At 40.1% G+C, this 21,148-nt stretch overlaps 1 protein-coding gene across 1 annotated transcript in view; it reads left to right on the forward strand.

The window, feature by feature from the left end:
• Positions 1-21,148, forward strand: part of ric1 (RIC1 homolog, RAB6A GEF complex partner 1) — a 149,489-nt gene that overhangs the window by 49,235 nt on the left and 79,106 nt on the right. Inside the window, exons 3-4 of the mRNA XM_067983633.1 lie at positions 4,447-4,526; positions 19,018-19,125. Coding sequence (XP_067839734.1) covers positions 4,447-4,526; positions 19,018-19,125 — 188 coding nt within the window. The remainder of the gene's footprint in view (positions 1-4,446; positions 4,527-19,017; positions 19,126-21,148) is intronic.

The raw sequence follows: 21,148 nt of genomic DNA on the forward strand, positions 1-21,148 counted from the left end.
AAAGTAGAAAACAAGACTTTACATCCAATTTGTGTTTGGCTCCTGCTTGTCACCTTGAATGGTCAGGTTCTTATATCAGTAGCAGAAGAAGCAATGTTTTGTTTCTGCTACTAAACTGTGATATTGTCATCCTGCTTGCTTCTAACCCTGCCACCATCAATATCTAATTCTCGAATAATGCATAAAATGGGTGCAGTTTAAAAAAAGATGCGGAGCAATTGTGCATGGGGTTTTTTGTTTTACTCTGAGGAGTCAGGGTGCTAGTAAGTGTTCCAGAAACTTAGCCACTGGAGTTTGTTTTCCCCCTTTCTCTTGGTGATACCACTGTGCTGTGCAATTTGAAAAGTTTCACCAGCAAGAGGGTGAAATAAAACATATGTAGAGCTGTTCGGCATTACAAAACAGGTGTAAAGTTTGGGGCACGAGGATAGACTATTCCATGTTTCAGATTTTTAGACGTGATATTCAAATCTCTAGGACATTAAGACTGCTCTGGGATATGGTAATTTCTTTGCAGGAAGGTAACAAACATATAGGGGGCTGATTTTCCTGGCCCCCCTCTGCCCCAGCACTGCACAGTAGCAGTGCATCTGCAGTATGCTGAGTTTGTCCAGGCTCAGGAACATTGTCAATTTCTGTCCCGAGCCATTACCATGACCTAGGGGGTATTTCTGGTGCAAACTGTAGTTCAATTTGTCTCTGTTCAATTGTTCGAGACTGACACCATAATGGTTAATAGAAATATGACATTATTTAGCACAAGTAAGAAACTTTCTTGCCCATAACCCTGATAATTTGTGTGGAAACTATTTCCTTACAAAGCCTGTCCCCAGGCAGAGTGTGGTGCTAGCAAGAGAAGTAGAAAATTTGAGTGCAGCTCCAGGACTCCCTGAAACCCTCCAGTCTGGGGGTGGGAATCCTGGCACAAGGGTTCAATGCCAGGTTTTTGCGGTACCCCTCTGCCGAAGCACCCCATGGCCATGCCAATAGAAAATGAGGATGGAGAGCCAGCAGCACGTGTCCACCTTGAATACATTGCCCACGTGGTCATTCTTCATGTGTGAATCTTGATGGTGGGTGTGAGCAAGTTATTCAACCTCAGGGTATTGCAGCTGAGCCCAATGCTGTCTTTACTCAGCATCTGCGCATGCACTTTTCCAGCAGGGATCATTTAGGAGCTGGAATTCTGGCCAATTGTTTCCTACTTAACCCAGGGACTTTGCAATCAGTGGAAGTACCCCCATTGCTGCCTCAGCTAAGGTCAGTTATCTCAGCACATACCAGGAATCTACTTGACATTCATAAGGTTAAAAAGCAGAAACATATTGAACTGCAGTACAGTATCTGGTGGAAACAATCCCTATATACTGTTGGAAGGGACCTTTTTTAGATGCTATTTACAACATTATAGGCACATGATTTTAATTCACTACCCCCCCGCCAAAGCTTGAGCTGCACGAAATGTGGATTATATAGTTGGCCCATGAGTGTCCTGGCACAGCTGTGTTGCTTTTAATAATGTGGAGATGCCGGTGATGGACTGGGGTTGACAATTGTAAACAATTTTACAACACCAAGTTATAGTCCAGCAATTTTATTTTAAATTCACAAGCTTTCGGAGATTTTCTCCTTCCTCAGGCAAATGAGGAAGGAGAAAATCTCCGAAAGCTTGTGAATTTAAAATAAAATTGCTGGACTATAACTTGGTGTTGTAAAATTGTTTACAATTGCTTTTAATAGGCAGTGGGTGTTTTGAACTGACCTGATGGTCAATCCAGAGGCACTTGAGCTAGGAAAAATCTCTACTGTCTGCCTACTGGCTTTTTAGCTGGAGGTTTAGAAATGTGCTTTTAAATGAATTTTAATTTTTTATATATAGATTTGTCAGTGTTCTAAACAATGCAGGACATTTATATTTAGCATATTGCACTTAAAATTTGTGTGGTGTATACATAAGCCTTGCAATGATCTTTATAAAGTTGAAGCTTTTCAACATTAAGCTAGCTTATGTCAGAGTTTTTGGTTACTAAAAATGTATAAACATTTGAAACTCTCTGAAATATTTTAAGTTTCATGAAAAATTTAACTCCAATTAAATATTTTCCAGAGCTGACACTGTTTGCTGTACATAGTTCATTTGAAGACAATACATACAGATATGTATCTAGGGATGCAGTGTATGCCACTTCTAACAAATTGGGTCTTAACCTAAGCTTTAGGATTCTGAGCCCTCGCCTACAAGTTACCTGAAACTTTGCTTTTGTTTTTGTGCATGAAGGAAAAAGTTCACATGCCAGTGAGTGTTACATTTAATATCCTGTCCAAACTGCAACTCAGACGCAATGCCAGCTGTATGATAGCACTCCCTTGTAAACCCATGACCTGTGATATACCATGCATTATTTAAGACTCCTAAAGACCATCTTATAAGTATTGTCTACTTTTATACTAATTCAAGAATATAATCTCTATATATATTTAGGTAATGAAAGCCTGTTCGTTAATTGTTTGCTGTTTATAAGAACAACAGCGCTGGGTTCGGTATCCTGACAAATATATGCTGAGGAACCAGATGAATCTTGCTCGGAACAGTCTGGGGTTTACCTCCCAGCATATGTCCAGGAGTGGGTGGTGCCTGGATTGGCTCGCTCAAATAGTCCTTACACTAACCAGTTCAGGTTAAATTTAAGTTTCAATTCCACCCTCAAGTTAGGATACCTACAAGCTACTGAGTGAATTAACCCTTGCTGAATCATCAAGGAACACGTCAAACAACCTGTCATGCACTATAAGACTGTTTATTGTTGCACTGAATTGTAACTGATTTTTGCATCATTATTAATCAGCATTAACAGACATATGAATATTCATTATAGCAGTGGTCAGTATGAGATTATTACAATTGGTGAGGTTAATTTAGAGTTAAACCCCTAGATAGCTGACAAGTTAACAGCTTTGATATCCAGTTTATCAGCTAGATTATCATCTAGGTACTTGTGGTTAGCTGTGTTTCAGCACTTGAACAACTTTGTCCTTATGAACAGTGTGGTTGAGTCAATGTAATTTCTTCCCTAGAACTTTGAGTCATTGCGCTGCTTTTTGGCAGTGCGGTTATCCACTCCCCTTGTTTCTTCAGTTCTGACTGAACCCACCGTACATACACATGACAATATTTGAGCTGGCTTCCCTCTCTTTCCTCGGTCTCAGACTACTCACAATTAAGTGACACTAAGCTTTGCCTGTAACAAGCTGGTGTAGCCACAATATAATCTCTAACCTCAAACTCTATCCTTAAAGGTACCTTGTACTGGTAAGGATACCTCTTACACCTGCTAGGTAGAAATTCTTACAGAAGAATAAAGGAAATAAAAGTCATCTTCTGAGTATACTCAAGACTGAGATCGATAGATTTTAGGAAATCAAGGAATATGGGGATAGGGCGGGAAAGTAGAGTTGAGATAGAAGATTAGCCATGATCAGATTGGCGGAGCAGGCTCGAGGGGCCGTATGGCCTACTCCGCTCCTAGTTCTTATGTTCTTAACACAGACTAAGACTGACTGCTACTTCTACAATGAAAAACTCTGCTTCTGAGTGAGCAATATGTTAGGGCTCACCTTTTTGTCGATCATCCCCAACAATACTGAAATATTGATCTTCAGAATGGTCACCTTGACTTTTACAACCCCACTTACCATACAGTCATACTTTTAACATAGGGGCCTACAAATGTGAGGGGTCATGACCTGTTTACAACTCACTAAGTGCTTCTTCTTTGGACTTGAGCCAGGGATAATAACTTTACAAATTAATTGCTTAAAATCCTGTATTAACTATTTTACTTTCCAGTTTAACTCCATATTGTATGGCCACCCTCAGTCAGTCGACATGAATTTCGCTTACGAATCTCAAATGCAACCCTTTAGGCAATTTTACGGGGCACTGTTGCTACATATTAGTGAATTTGGAATTTTTCATTACTTCTCCAAGAAAATTGCTATCACGTGAATACAGTTTTTTTTAATCTAGTTTATTTTCAAAATTAGTGCTAATGGGAGAAAATCAAGTTTGCTTATAGTCTAAAAGTATTGTACGGCAAGCTTCTGGATCATTAAGCAAAAGCTGAACCTGTAACAGTGGTCAACCTATTTCAAGCACAGCTAATAAGTGCTACTGAAGGGTTGTAATAACAAGCATTTAAAAGAAAAGTGTACTAAATACCACCAGGACCTGGCATCTCTCATTGAGAATGTATCAGTAGGAAGTAATCAATAAAACCTGTAATAAATTTGTAAAAAGACATAACTAATTTGTTAAACGTCTTTTGTCCTTGTGTTATTAAAATATGCTGTACCTTGGCTAAAATGTTTCCATGGTACTGGAAAAAAAATGACCACCTTAGTGAGGTTTTTACTAAGTATTATAATTTTGATTTCCTTTTCTTTCAGACTGCAAATGGATACATCTTACTCTTTGACATTGTGTATTCAGGACAAGAGAAATGCTTATATGAACCAGTCTATCCCAAGTGAGTCTTAACTTTTAATTTTGAAATAGGCAGTGGTATTCAATTAACATTGTTGTATGTTATTGATCTCTCAGGATCATTTGTGACTTTAACACGGCAAGTTTAATTTGGAGATGATTGCAAAAAATCCATGGAGTATGTTTTGCAAAGGATCAGGCTCACAATCAAATACCCTCTCTTTTTCTCCACCCCCTCCTCCCCCACAAAATTATTGGCAAGTTTCTATGCTGTGGCATTCTAATCAGCACATCAAGTCTGTGCTGGTGTTTTCCTCCTCGTCAGAGTCTAATCCCATTCTCCAGCTCGCTCCCCATACCTTTTAAAGTACTGATTTGAATTAAGTGAGTCTGATCATAATTGCTCTTTATATTCATACTGTGAAACAAAGCAGCTTATCAATTTGTATCTGGCCTCATCTCTCCAATTCGTTGGTCCTTTTGAAGAGATTGAAGAAGCGCACAAGCGAAAGACACATGTACAGTTCAAAACACAAGGATAATGTTATTTTCCTGGGTTCTTCTGTCGTACAAGTAGATATAGGGCAGTGTAAGTCAGCTCCCATATAGTAGTATGCTCAGGCTGTTTACAGGACCAACTGATGCCACTAAATCTGGGAAGCTTTCTATGCAGACCCAAATTTATAACAGCCCTAATTTGGTGCCATCAGCAAATTTTGATAATTGCTCCCTCAATTGTATGTCCAGATCACATTCACATGCATCAAAAGCAAAATACTGTAGATGCTGGCAATCTGAAATACAAACAGAAAATGCAGGAAAAGCTCAGCAAGTCAGGCAGCATCTGTGGAGAAAGAAACAGTTAATATTTCAGGTCGAAGTCCTTTCCTCAGAACTGGAAGATGTTAGTTAAGTTTTTAGCAAGTAGAGCCAGGGAAAGAGGGGAGGGGAGGAAAGAACAAAAGGGAACATATGCATATTATATTTGCAGCCTCAATAGACCCTTGTGCAACATCTCTCACCACATCTTGCATTCACTCAGTTTTACCAGTGCTTATTTCCACTCCCCTCATTTTTCCACCCAAAACACATTATCTCTCTTTTCTCACATTAAATTTAATCTGACATCTGCCCAAGTACTAACTTGTTTGTGGAACAATTAGAAGAGGACATAGTTAACCATAGTTACAAGTTTACGCAGACTGCCTTTGTCTCTGTCTCTTCGAACGTAGGTTGATGAAAATAATCAGCAGGGAAGGCCTGCTGAGCGAAAGGAATCAGAGTTCCCAATGCAATGGGTGTGAGATGTCTACCAACTACTGAGAAGTTAAAAATTTCTTATTGCTTACAGTCTTTGGAGAAGCAACTTTATAAGCATTTTAACTACAATCTCTTTGCCTTTTTTTACTTGTGTAAATACACTTTGCTTTTAAAAACACATTTGAAAGTAACTCTTATTTTCCAAATCCTTTCTGTGGAAAATGGTCAAAAAGTTTTGAAATGTTCCTATTTTTGTTGTCTGCACGTTTTGATATTGTGCCCCTTACACCAGGTCCTAGATTATTTATATGGCTAAGATGTTATAAAGTCTATCCTCCAGTATGATAATCAATCTTGACAGTTTTGAAATTCGTAGTGGTGTCAAAAACAGGGATGTGTTTTGGCACCAACACTGATATATTCTTCTCTCTGCTGTTTTGTTAAGCTTTCTCATCTAATGCCGAAGGTGCATTACTCCATACAAGATCTGTTGGTAAACTCTTTAATATTGCATCCCTAAGAGCAAAAAGTAACTTCAAACACCTGTTGATAAGAGAACTTCTTTTCGCTGACAATGTAATGTTCGTCGCATAGTGAAGTGAATCTCAAACAACTTTGCAATGGGGCTTTTCACTAGCTTGCGATGAATTAGGACTAACCATCAGTCTAAAGAAGACCGTGATCGTGGCACAAGGTGTGTTGACTAAACCAGAGGTTTAAATAGTTGTCACCACACTAGAAGTTGTACATAGTTCTGCTACTTAGGATCAACTGTATCAGATAACTTGTCTCTAGATGATCTAAATTCTCGCATCAGAAAGGTAGCAACAACATTGTCAATTAACTAAGCGTGTGTGGAATAATTGGAAATTAATGTTGAGCACCAACATATGGGTCTATCAAACGTGTGTCCTAAGCGCACTGCTGTATGGCAGCAAGACCTGGATCACCTGTAGCAGGCATGAGAGAAGGCTAAACTCTTTCCACATTTCCACGCCCACTGTCTTTGCCATATTTTAAAAAATAAAGTGGGCAGATGAAGTTCCTGATACTAAAGTACTTGAGGAAGCTAAGTTACTTAGTTTAATAATTCTTCTCAAACATGGATATCTCTGGTGCCTTGGTCTTGGAGGGAAGATGGGCGTATTCCCAGAGGATCTCTTGTATGGAGAGCTTGCAGATGTTTCAAGGCCACAGGGACAACCTAGCCTTAGGTTCAAAGATGTTTGAAAGAGAGACTTGAAAACCTTTAACGTCAATACAGCAAGCTGGGAAGATGTGACTAACAGGCCACGCTGGTTGGCTGCGCTGCATCAAGGAGCCAAGGATGCTAAAGACAGATGGCTGAGAGAGTAAAGAAATGAGAACCAAGGAAAGTGCTTCAGGTTTCAAGAGTCAATTCTGCATGGGCTTCATCTGATTGTTTTATGCCTGCACCACCTGTGGCAAGGACTGTCCCTCCAGAGCTAGACTCTTCAGCCACTCACATTGTAACATAGCAAAGTATCTAAACTGCTTGGGCATTTACACCATCGTCTTTAGAGTTAATTACCTGCCAAACATATGTGGAGAAGAGGTCCTAACGTTGACCCCTCATACTTTTAAATAATAGGCTTATTGCTTTAGAGTTATTAACATAAATATATGGCCAGATAACTTGGTGTCATCAGCAAAGTGTGCAACATTGTTAGAAATAGAGGTAGCACGAGCACACAGATTCGTGGACTGTGAAGGTCACCTCACCCTCCTCAAGTCAATCTGATTATTGTATTACAAAAATTCTCATTATTTCAGTAAGGGTATGAGGTGTCAGAGTGGGTCTCTGATGCGAGGAAAGACGAGAGATTTATAAAGGAGAGGGGGTTTGATGCTGAAAATACAGATGTCACCTGAAAGATAACACATTTTTACACAAAGTTTGATCTCATATAGATGGAGAAGCACTTTATATTAATTGACTTCCTACAAGTGGTATTCTATAATTATCATGGGGGTAGGGGAAGAAGGGGAAAGAACTACAGACCTAAATTATAAGGTAGAGGGTAACAGGGAAAATACTGGAGACTAAGTTGCAGCTTAAAAGGGAGGGTGGGAAGGGAAAGGAAATGAGTTGCCACAAAGACCAGAATCATTGCAATGATGCAGTCTTCAAAGTCAAAAAATGGACTGAAAAACAGTTAATTGAAGAGAGTCTGAAATGAAGAATAATGTAAAGGAAGACAAAAAACCTGGCTGATGTGGCTGGATTTTCTATTCATTGTGCAGCATTTAATTTCAGTTTGTGGTGGCTTTTGTCATTTAAAGCTCCCCATATAGATGTTCACATTGTCAATCTGGAGAGATTTAAAGTGTTTTCTTTGCCCAGTACATTTTTCTGCTCCATGCCAGATGTCGGCTATCATTTTATACATGGATTTTTGAAAAAATCCTGCAACAATTTAAGCTTCCTGTGCCACCATTTCTGACTACTTTTATTGCATGCTGTCATTGGCCTAAATATTTGGCAATGGCTTTGGTTTGTTTTTAACTGAAACATATTGTTGCAAAAAATGCTGCTTTAGAAAACTTTCAACTTAATTGCATAGTACAATCTTTTGAATCACATAGCAGTTCCAGAAACTGCCATTTGTGTTTTGTGGTGAATCATGATGTGTCATTTGAGGTTCAAACAGCTGCTTTGTATTGCAGAACATTCTTACTGCTCCCCCAACTGGAAAGTGGTGGTTCTTGCTGGTGTATGGTTCAATGCGCAGCGACAACCACCTTTCCAGAGTGGCATTTTTCATCTGTGAGCTTAGACATTGAGCGTTGGCAAACCATTAGATTGTGAGGGTGTCACGACAGAGTCTGTCCCTATCCAAACACTGAATGTCCGCATAGTTGCACCAAATAACAATTGGAGGTGGGAGCTTTGACTATTTCCTCTACTCCCTCCTCCCCACCCCCCAATATCTCTCTCTTCCTGTTTACCCCCCCCCTCACCAAACCCCCAAGGCTAAGACAGGAAGGCCAATTGGAACGCACCACTGCAGACCTGTATCTCAAAATTGGTGTTTTGAGTTCACTAGTAGTAAACTATGTTTAACTCTTAGGAAAATGCGGACTGGTAACAAAACAGCAATTACTCCTGCAACTGAAAGTTTTGCACGTAACGATAATTGAGCAAATATATTAATAACAATCTGGAAACAGGGTCTCATGATTTCTCAAAGATCTATTTCCATTGTTGCACTGAATATTACATCATGTTTGAAGATATTAATGGATGGCAACGTTTTAATGCCAGTGGTGGCAAATATTAAACACGGAACTCTAGCTACGAACAGGTTCTAAGTAGGATTCATTGAGGTTTTCCAGAATCCAGCATTTTTCCTGCTCTGAGTTGGCTAAATTTAAGTTGCAGAGATACTTTGAGGGCAATGTCTTGCTAGCAAACTTCAACTGCTGCTTCATTTGCTAGTGGATTTATGATTTGAATGTTTTCCTTTCTCCTGCCCTGTACTGACAGCTCTTAATTTTAAAATTGCCTAACAAGGCTGCTGCAGTGAAAAAGAGGCAGCCAACTAAGCTGACCCACTAACTTGGTTATGGTAGCAGGGGTCTTGATGTAATACTCTTAGATTTTGGTGGAGTTCACAAATGTAATTATACATTCTGGTTTAGCGAGTGAACCTTTGCAGCTCTTACCACATGTCCTATGAGGTCCTTATATTTAAAAGTAAGTTAGAGAAGCACAGGATGTTCACTCGTGTTTAACCTATGAGGTTTGACACAAATGGGTTATTTAGGATCTTTTGGCAAAAAGTTAACATGAATTGGCAAACGTTCAATAAGGAACACAAACTTTTGGCAGCACAGGTCAGAATCTGTATGGTCTTTTGAAAAGCATTTGCTACAAACAACAGAACGAGAGCAAAATAGTTTGTGGTTGGGTCTAGATTTACTATAATGCCATTTCAAAAAGAAAATCTGTTTCTTTGCTCAGCGTTTTAAAATTTCCTGGTTATGTAACAGTGGGAGTTTTTATTTTTTTTCACCAATACCTTATTTTATTAGACAGAAGGTAAATACAAGCAGCCCTTTTTAAGATAGTTTTCACTTAGTCTTCCATTATAACATTTGCAGATGGGTGCTGTTTTTCCCTTTTGGGTTTTTATATAACATAGTATTAATACTACCTTAAATGTGAAGATAATCTCTGACAACTCCACTCAACAGTGTCTTTGTTCAAAAATGCCACTGCAGGAATTAGATCAGTTGAATCCTAATTTCTCTTGTGCACCTTTATTTGTGGCCCCATTTTGGCTACTAATGTGTAAATAATCCATGAAGCAACAAACCTTTAGATTGTGGGGTAATTAGGACAATAAATGCAGTATGCAAATATGCTCTTTTGAATTGAAACATCGTATCACATGAACTCTGAATTTGCCCCGTTAATGTTGCACAACAAAACTCAACACTGAACAAGTGTGCATTCGTAATTGTTCAAAAGTCGTAATTGCAACCAGTTTTCTGGCCACAGACTTTCCCTGACGTCTGGAGAAATGGTCCGTAAAGGCGCAGAATGCAAAATTGCTTTTCATTCAGTTATGTTCAGTGATAGTTCCCTATTTTGTGCATAACAAAGAAAAAGTTCTGCTTTAATCTGAGATCAAAGCTTAAACATTTTTGATTGTTTGACTCATTAGCTGAGAATGCTTTTGCAATGCTAATTGGCAATGTCTAAAGCACTGAATAGACTTCTGTTAAGCACCTGGGCTAGGAATCTTATTTAAACAAAGCATACCACAGACTCTGGGTTGCATGAAGCCAGCAATGGTATGACTGAGCATTAGAAAGGTAGATGGATGACCGACATCTTTGCATCCTATTGCAACCTAGTTGATTAGTTGAGTCAATATTCATTGTTAAATTAATTTGTATGTTTCACTTTTGTGATACAAGTCAGTTTAAGAGTGAGGTGAAGGATTTATAGCCTTCCTATAATTGCATGTAGCAATTTACCCCTCTTCTGTGCGATCATTTTACAAACATTTAGAAGTAGAAATTAAACTTATTAAATTTATCTTTTTAAAACTCCCAAATTTTTGTTTGCATACACAGCGGAGCATTTACATTATGCCGACTTTACTGGCCTTATGGATGCATCGCTTCTGTAGTTTTACTGCTTCTAATTGCATGTAGCTCAGTATATCGATCGGGGGGTGGGGGGGGTGGAGAAAGAGGAGGAGGAGGAGGAGTAACGAGAGAAAGAAATAAAAAGGACAGATGGGAAGGTGGCCGTTGCCCATTTGTCTGCTGCTGCCCCCTTTTGAGTTGTCTTGCCTTAAGTACTTTCTTCACTTCAGTTAGGCATGCAACCCATGCAATTGCACAGGGCCCTGAGTGGCTCCAGCATGCTTATTTATAGATATAAAATATATACAAATCTCAATACTTTCATTAACATTTTAAAATACATATCAAAATATGAATTTTATTTTCAGTAATGTACTTCCTTAGAGTTTACAGTTTGAAATCATGAATGTGCACAAACTGTCTCCTCTTTCCTAATGACTCAATTTCAAACGTGACCTCATTTAATTATTTTTGACATCTCAAAAGAATGTCAAACTTGATGCTCAGAACAAATAAAAAGTAAATCAGTCATTGGCACCTGCCTCATCTGATAAAATAGGCTTGTGCCGAATTATTTCCCTAACTCTATATATCTTCTCCAAGCCAACTGATGCCCTATATGTAGATTATAATGAGGGACTCACTGACCACTCCTAACAATAGCAGCCGCCTTTTAATCATGTTGAAATCCCAGCAAAATTTTAAAGAACTGTGTCCATCTCCTTCTTACACCATCTGAATTGCAGCCTGACTATCAATCATAGATGATCTTAATATTCTTTTATTTAATTCTGTTGTCCAGTTCACTTGCTTTTTGGATAGAGAAGGTCCTTTCTCTGATGCCACTCCTCTCCCAAAGGCGACTCTCGAGCAAATACCTCTCCCAGTTACATCTTATTTTTTAAAAAATTATTTCTTGCCATATTTCCACATGTTTGTGATTCTAGGTACTGGGAAATGACAGTCGCACTTCTCTGGTGCTGAATAAGGGCGCAGAATAATAGTCCCTAAAGTTTAACAGCACATATAACACACAGAATTACAAAGTGATTTGAATCTGTTAGAGACAGATCCTGACAGCTGGCATTTTTCTCCTTTATTCCTTTTTATTAGCTCATCCGGTTATCTTTATTTTTAAAAAGTTAGCAAATAAATAGGTGACAAAGCTTAGACAACTGCTTTGGTGCCAGATTAAGTAAGTATTATTTGGTATCATTGTCTAGTAAACTGTAAACAATTTTACAAAACCAAGTTATAGTTCAACGATTTTATTTGAAATTTACAAGCTTTCGGAGGCTTCCTCCTTCCTCAAGTAAATGTCAGGAACTCCTCGAAGCCTACGCATTTATAAATCACAGAACAATACATGGTGATTACAGATAGTCTTTGCAACTGCCCGTTGCCAAGGCAATCACAGTGTTCAGACAGAGAGGTGTTACCTACAGAGCCCCCGAATATACAGTCAACAAAAAAAACAAACAGAAAAAAAAGAGAGAGGGGCAGAAACATCCGGAAGGCAGAGAAAGCCAGCAAATGACCCGTTATATTAAAAACAGATCGCTTTTGTTCGCTGGTAGGGTTACGTGTAGCGTGACATGAACCCAAGATCCCGGTTGAGGCCGTCCTCATGGGTGCGGAACTTGGCTATCGATTTCTGCTCGACGATTTTGCGTTGTCGTGTGTCTCGAAGGCCGCCTTGGAGTACGCTTACCCGAAGGTCGGTGGCTGAATGTCCCTGACTGCTGAAGTGTTCCCCGACTGGGAGGGAACCCTCCTGTCTGGCGATTGTTGCGCGGTGTCCGTTCATCCGTTGTCGCAGCATCTGCATGGTCTCGCCAATGTACCATGCTCTGGGGCATCCTTTCCTGCAACGTATGAGGTAGACAACGTTGGCCGAGTCACAGGAGTATGAACCATGCACCTGGTGGGTGGTGTCCTCTCGTGTGATGGTGGTATCTGTGTCGACGATCTGGCATGTCTTGCAGAGGTTACCGTGGCAGGGTTGTGTGGTGTCGCGGACCCCAATACGCCAACATTTTCATGCACAAGTTCGAACAGGACTTCTTCACTGCACAGGACCTCCGACCAACGCTATACACCAGATACATCGACGACATTTTCTTTCTATGGACCCACGGCGAAGAATCACTAAAGAGACTACACGATAACATCAACAAGTTCCATCCCACTATCAAACTCACCATGGACTACTCCTCAGAATCAGTTTCTTTCTTGGACACACAAATCTCCATCAAAGACGGGCACCTCAGCACCTCACTCGACCGCAAGCCCACGGACAACCTCACGATGCTCCACTTTTCCAGCTTCCACCCTAACCACGTCAAAGAGGCCATCCCCTATGGACAGGCCCTGCGAATACACGGTCTGCTCAGACGAGGAGGAACGCGATGGACACCTACAGACGCTGAAAGACGCCCTAGTAAGAACGGGATATGACGCTCGACTCATCGATCAACAGTTCTGACGGGCCACAGCAAAAAATCGCATAGACCTCCTCAGAAGACTAACACGGGACGCAACCAACAGAGTACCCTTCGTCGTCCAATACTTCCCCGGAGCGGAGAAACTACGCCATGTTCTCCGCAACCTTCAACATGTCATCAATGACGACGAACACCTCGCTATGGCCATCCCCACACCTCCACTACTCGCCTTTAAACAGCCACCCAACCTCAAACAGACTATCGTTCGCAGCAAATTACCCAGCTTTCAGGAGAACAGCGTCCACGACACCACACAACCCTGCCACGGTAACCTCTGCAAGACATGCCAGATCGTCGACACAGATACCACCATCACACGAGAGGACACCACCCACCAGGTGCATGGTTCATACTCCTGTGACTCGGCCAACGTTGTCTACCTCATACGTTGCAGGAAAGGATGCCCCAGAGCATGGTACATTGGCGAGACCATGCAGATGCTGCGACAACGGATGAACGGACACCGCGCAACAATCGCCAGACAGGAGGGTTCCCTCCCAGTCGGGGAACACTTCAGCAGTCAGGGACATTCAGCCACCGACCTTCGGGTAAGCGTACTCCAAGGCGGCCTTCGAGACACACGACAACGCAAAATCGTCGAGCAGAAATCGATAGCCAAGTTCCGCACCCATGAGGACGGCCTCAACCGGGATCTTGGGTTCATGTCACGCTACACGTAACCCCACCAGCGAACAAAAGCTATCTGTTTTTAATATAACGGGTCATTTGCTGGCTTTCTCTGCCTTCCGGATGTTTCTGCCCCTCTTTTTTTTCTGTTTTTTTTTTGTTGACTGTATATTCGGGGGCTCTGTAGGTAACACCTCTCTGAACACTGATTGCCTTGGCAACGGGCAGTTGCAAAGACTATCTGTAATCACCATGTATTCTGTGATTTATAAATGCGTAGGCTTCGAGGAGTTCCTGACATTTTACCTGAGGAAGGAGGAAGCCTCCGAAAGCTTGTAAATTTCAAATAAAATCGTTGGACTATAACTTGGTGTTGTAAAATTGTTTACAATTGTCCACCCCAGTCCATCACCGGCATCTCCACATCATAGTAAAATGTAGGGGACCGAAACTGAACATTTGCATGGAGTCCTTGCAAGACAAATGCCAGCCCTGGATATGGTAAGAACTAAATGATCATGGGTTCAGCATTTGGAGCCTGGCAATATTGTATTTATGTACCTGTGAAAAAGATGTACAGTATTATGCTGTAAACAGTAAATCACTGCGATTGAAGTGGCAGATGGGGCCCGTAGGCACTTTGCTTTTTTTTTGATAAAGCAATTCTGGTCCTGTTTACAACTGTAAAGTTATTAAGCTGGGCCAATGCACTTATAGCAAAGGCTTCTCATCTTTGTTTTTTTTTGCCCAAGGCCTATGCCAATAAATAAACATTTAGTTGTGTAATGTTACTACTGAGATTCTACTTTTAAGTAAAATGTGCATTGACTGTAGTTAAACCTGTGCTTTCTTAAATTTGTTTCAAAGTGCTTTTCTTGCACTAAAGTAGAGTTAAGAAAAGAACCGTAACCTGATATTAGAGAATTATGTCCCAAAATCCCCTGCCCAACTCTGGATTGTGATAATGAGCCTGGGGAAAATAGGATCAGCTTGCAGGTGGTCTGAAATGCTGGTTTGTGCTCAGCCTGCTTAAATTTAAAACAGCCTAGTGTGGTAATAGAAGTGGGACTCACTTTTTGTATATTTTGAGATGGCACATTGGGGTTAGAATTGCCCATCGTATACATTTCTGCCTGATACTTGCATCTTAAAATTGATCAAAGATCCCTGTGTAAATTCATCTGCACTTTATTAAGCTTATAGACGAAGCTCTGCAAAATAACCTTTCTCCAATACCTTTCCTTGTAATCACCTTACAACGTAGGTTGAATATTTATGTGCATGTAAATGTTAGCTGTGTGAATCAAGTTAGATTTGTATTGCAAGGTAGGAGAGAAGTAGGTCGGTTAGGAGGGGGCGGGGGTGGTGGGTAGAACAAAGAGTCCCTGATGTCATTTTCTCAACTTGTTTCAACAAGACACCTCATCCAAGAAGTGCAAATGTTGCTGACGTGGCAGCACCTTCTATTGATGTGTGTATTGTGCACCTAATTGCTTTCTATGCTGTTTAATGGTCATATCCTGCATGTCTCCTTTATGACTAACTTGATCATATCAATTCAGCAAAATGTTGTCAGGCTGGATGTCAAATACAAAAGGCATGACTTAAAGGGAGTGCATTATTAATTCCTGTGTGGAATAGTGGCCATAATATCCAACAAATAGTGTGGCATTAAATTTCTGAAATATTAAAGTATGCTGCCATTAGTTTCTATTTAATTTCTAAGGATAAAGCTTTAGCTTATTATGGTTGTTTTGTTGAATTTTCACACTCATCAGGTGAAGGATATCATTGCTAGGGAATGAAAAACTTTTATTTCTCCCCTCACCTCCTTCCCCTCAACAACTTATACCTCCAACACTCCCATGTTTGGTATTGTATGCTTTTGTAGAGTAAAGCTCCCTTGACTGTATAGTTATTGCCATGTCCATTTCCGCACATCAGCAGGTCTTGTGGCCTTTTGTATTGTTAATGCCTCTGGAAAAGTAGAATGTCACCTCGAAGTTGGTTTTCCCTCCGGACCTTTAGAGGCAAGAGAGCAATATAAATGCTGGATGTTCTGCCCACCTTTTGGTTTTCTTCTTCCTGGCCTGTCAACTGTTAAGAGTTCCTCAACCTGAAACAAAAGTCAAGGTTGTGACTTTCAATACACAGCAATGTGAGAAGCTGATGGAATTTTTTCATCAAGATTGAGACTATCTGGCTGCCTCAGACTCCACCTCCCTGCCTCAGTTCTGACCTCTCATTACTTTAATTTGGTCCTCTCTTTCCCCTCCCCCGCCCTCATCAGGCTCATCTTCTCCATTAGACCTACCTCTATCTTTGACCCCTCCTGGCCCAACAACTACTTTTCCTGGAACTAATGCTTGCTGACATCAATGGCCCTTTTCCTCAGGCTGTTCTCCCATTCTTCAAAACTGCCATCATCAGATCCTCTCCAACTAATTGGATAATTCTTTCAAATAGCCAGCACAGACAGTGGGTTGAATGGCCTCCTGCGCTGTAAGATTATATGATTCTATAACTACTATCTTATCTCTCTTTAAGGTGTTCAGATGCATCATTGCTACTCAGCTTACCTCTCCCACTACTCCTCAAATTCCTACGGTCTACTTTCTGCCCTAACCACCGCATGAAGACAATCCTGGTCAAAATTACCAACCGTATTTTTTGTAACTGGGACCATTGTGTTTTATCATTCCTTGACCTTTCTGCAGACCGGCCATTCCATCTTCCATTGTGTCTCCTCTGAGTTCATCTCTGTAGCACCACCCTCACTTGATTCCAGTCCTACCTTGTTACAGGAAAGCTAGCACACCTGCAGCGCTTTTCCTCCCAGTCCCTGCATAATTGGGAATGCTCCAAAGTTCTATCCTTGGCCTCCAATACTTCATGTTGCCCCTCAGCTGCATTATCCATTTGTGAGATTTAGCTTCCATATATATATATATATATATATATATATATACACACACACTGACAGTGCCCATCATTGGCATGGGTGAAGTTCAGATAAGATGCCCTTCACCCTACTTTCAGGGTTTTTATGCCACAGTGCTCAATGATCTTTTTATGCTAACTGAAAAAAAATATATAAAAAAAATATCTGTAACTGGTTTGTGGTTATGTTAAATGAAACTCCTCAGTACTTTTTTTGTACATAGTACAAACCATCGATTCTGGGATAAAGCTGTCCCTTCTTTAAAAAAAAGTTATTCCGTGACTCCACCCCTGTTCAGGATCACCATAGAACATTCCCCTATGGGCAGGTGATTGCGTAACCAAGTAGTAGGAGGTTTGTGAGTATAGGCTGGTTTGACGTTCACTTATATTAACATTTTACCTTCCTCTGAACACACTGGAGTCATGGATGTGAACTCGTGCAGCACTGCTTGCTTTGGGATTGCAAGTTGATATAGATTTCAAGACATGTCAGACCCTGCTAGATTTTATCTGTAAAAACTGGCTTGGCACTATGCATGTAACCAATATGTTTTTTCAGCCTAGTTTACTTTTAAAAAATGTTTTCATGCTGGCACACTTGTTGATTCATTTAACTTCAGAATTTCTTCATAATAGGTGGTGTTCGAATTTGGCTTATTTTCTGCTTGGGCTTGCTAAATTGCTTAAAAAGCATTTTGACCATCCAACATTAATTCTGGGCACATTTACAAACACAGTGGTGGGTATAATGAGCCAATTTTTCCTTGCTTCTCTGAAGAAGCTGAGTAGACCCATTTGTAGAAGTTGATTTTGGTACCTTGAAGACATTCTTGCAGTTGGTTATCATCCGAGTGTCCAAATCAAATGGACGAGGATTCAGTACATTGTTTTGATTTCTAGAGATGAATTACTTATTTGGTCTTGACAGTCCTTTTATATAATTGTCATTGCGCATGTCATATTGGATTGCTGGTTCATTGGTGATGGCATTAAAGAGATGGAAATGTTTGAACATGAGAACCTTCTCAGAGAGATGATCACAGCAATTAATGTGCTGAAGTCTTGTGATTTGGAAAGATCGATGGAAACATTTTCTTTCAGCCCTCGAGCCCTGTGGCGCTTTCAGATCTTAGGCTCCTAACTGATTTTATCCCTATCCTTTTCTCCCTCCCCCCCCCCCCCCCCCCCCTATTTCTTTACTAACCTCTTTCAGCTGAGAGGGTGGGATGTTCACAGTGTTTTAGATCAAAGTGTAGGTGAACTTTTCAGGTTGCAGTAGCTCTGCTTGCTGATTTTTCAGCCTGCCGTGGCCTTCAGCTATCAGCAGACAGGCATGAACTGGGCAAACTTTTAACAAAGGATGGTAATTCCAGAGCCTTTAAATGAGTCTTCTGATTACTGACAAATTGCTTCTTGGAATAAAGTTAATAGTTTTCTAATGTACACATTCAATATATGAAATGGGTGCAGAAATTGGATTTTGGAATAAAAGATGCCAGAGCTTTAAGCTGTGTAGTCTTAAAATGTGTCTCCACTTCATTTCTCCTCCAACCTGGAACTTGTGAAAGTTGACAAAAATGGCCTCAGCCTGTATACATCACTGATATTTTTGTCTTAAAGTGAGTGAAGGTATGAATAATTGGTATGTCTCCTTTTGACAACCTATGGGCAGTCCTACTTTATCCAATGCAGAAATGTCAAAGTTCATTGCTTAGTCATTGTTTCCATATTGTCCAGTATAGATGATCTAAACATTAACAAACCAGAATTCCCAATTTAACTGTACAGAAGGCAGTGGAAATTTTTAACCCATTACTTTTTATTTTTGACATTATCAACAGCATGTCCAACTTTTTTAACCTCAATTCTTTAAATTCTAACAGATTAAAATGCATTTTACAGTGGAAAGTAATTTTGTTTGTAATTGGCTAAGGCCTCCACTCAGACTACTCCATTCCCCTATGCTAGTCACTTGCTAATACAGTATAGTTTCACCCAGTATTTGAAAGAATACTTGCACCCTGTGTGTAAATGGGATCACACATTACTTTAACAAACTGACTTCTTTCCTTAATATAGAGGAAATCCAAGAGTGAAAGTAACTCCAGGTTACAAGGAGGAACAATGTGCTCCATCCCTGACTGTAGAGATGAAGAAAGTGCTAGATTTCCAAGCACAAATCACAAGGTAATACTTGAACAGTCCCAGCCTCTTCTGTTGCAAACTGCTTTGTAATTTTTTGAAAGTATAGCCATTGTTAATGCATTAGGGATTCTGAACTTGTAATTGGCTCCAAGATTAAAGTTTAATCTTATTGTCTGTAACCTGTTATATTATTCAGCTAACTAGTGTCAATTATATTTTGCCAAAAGTATTGAGGGGAAAGCTGTGGTTTTGCGTGAGACTTGAATTTTGACAGACCAGCAAAATTCAACAGTGCTGGAGTCTTGTGCCAGGTGGAAAGTAGCCTTAATGGAGGATCTTGAAATTATCAAACTATTTTTAAATGTGAAATTAAGAGAGCCAAATAAACCTTTTTTTTAATATATCTTACATTTATAAGGGTTATTCTTGATTTTCTCATTCCATTTCTTCATTTGTTTCTTCATTTGAAGTTGACATTTGTATCCCATAATCTGAAGGACCATTCTGATTTCGAATACTAAATGATTTTTAAAATTTGGGTCAAACCATCTCGGGATGGGGTCTTCACAATTCCACGAATAAAATGGAATTAGTAGCATGTTTGCTACCACCTATAAATCAGATGTCATTAAACTTCATTATTTGTCCTTGTGATTGTAATGTGGAGTCAAAAAAATAAATGCGCTAGAAAACTTTATACATTGTGACTGCATTTTTCTTTTGCTTTTTCTTAGTAGTTGCCACTGGAGTGCAGTGGTTTATCTATGAGGCTGATATGTAAGCGGGTATTCTACTTTGTTTTATTTCTATGCAAGTGAGGGACTCCCCTAATGTGTTGTGGATGGGAAGTAACTCCAGCTTTTGCAGCAGGATTAAGACAGCTTCTAATCCCACGGTTAGGCTCACTTTGTGGTATACATTCTGGCTTCTAACGAGATGTTCTTTAATGCAACCGAACGTGATTTTGTTTGTAATTAGTTGAGACCTCCTCTCTCTATCAGATTAGTCCATTCCCCCATGCTAGTCACCTGTTACTGAAGTATAGAGTAGTTTTACCCAATATTTGGATGAATACTTACGCACTGAGTGTGTAAATGGGATCACATACTGCTTTAACAAACTGGAAGAAAACAAAACATTTAGTGCCTGTGGGTGAGAGTCTTTGCAGAACATATTACACTACTAAGTGGTGTAGTGGCTGTTGACTTGAAGAGCTAGACTGATGTTGGCAGGTTCGTATAAGTAGTGGCATTGGTGCAAGTTGTGACATTATGGTACACAATGCATTCTGGGCCACTTGGCTCCAGATGTTACATGGAAAATTATAGTGTAAATTCACTGGCCAAAGAGCCAGGTGGTTTTGGCTCCTGCTGAAACATTTTAAGAGCAGTCTACACTCGATTTTTAATGCCCTGTTCATATCCCTCCTGAAAGCAAACACAGCACTAAGAATCAAGTATAAGGAGCAAAACAGGTTTTATCATGGTAGCAAGAACAGCAGGAGAGAAGCAGGTGCAGGTCATTAGCGCTGCTGCCCCATTCCGTTTATTGGTCACCTTGTGTTAGGACGCTACTGCTAGAGAGTGTTGGCGTGGATTTGCAGTATAAACTGTTAACAGAAAATTTTGGAAATGCACATCACGTCTGCTAGCATCTATAAAGAGAATTACAAATTATTTCAGGTGTGGAACCTTCCATCGGAACACCCTTCTGATGAAGCCTACACCTGAAATGATAGCTCATATTTTCTCTTGCCACATACAGACTTAACCCGCTTCATCTTCCCAGGACTTTTTTTATTTCAGTTCAATTTGTTGGGTTTTTTTCTTTTTATCTCCCATTTGTTGCTGCTGGGTGGCCAAATCAAAACACTTCTGTTGTCAGTAGCAAAAGCTATCTTTGTTCATCCTCTTTAGATTTTCCTTTGGTCAGCTAGACATGCATGGAAACCTGCCACCATTTATGAGTCTCCAGACCAATCTACCAAAAAATTCCACACCTGTAGAGCTTGTTTGGCCAATATGGAATTATACACTCCCCAAAGGGATAAAGCCCACTTATTTAA

This window comes from Heptranchias perlo, chromosome 4 (genome assembly GCF_035084215.1).
Source record: "Heptranchias perlo isolate sHepPer1 chromosome 4, sHepPer1.hap1, whole genome shotgun sequence".
Lineage (NCBI taxonomy): Eukaryota > Metazoa > Chordata > Chondrichthyes > Hexanchiformes > Hexanchidae > Heptranchias > Heptranchias perlo.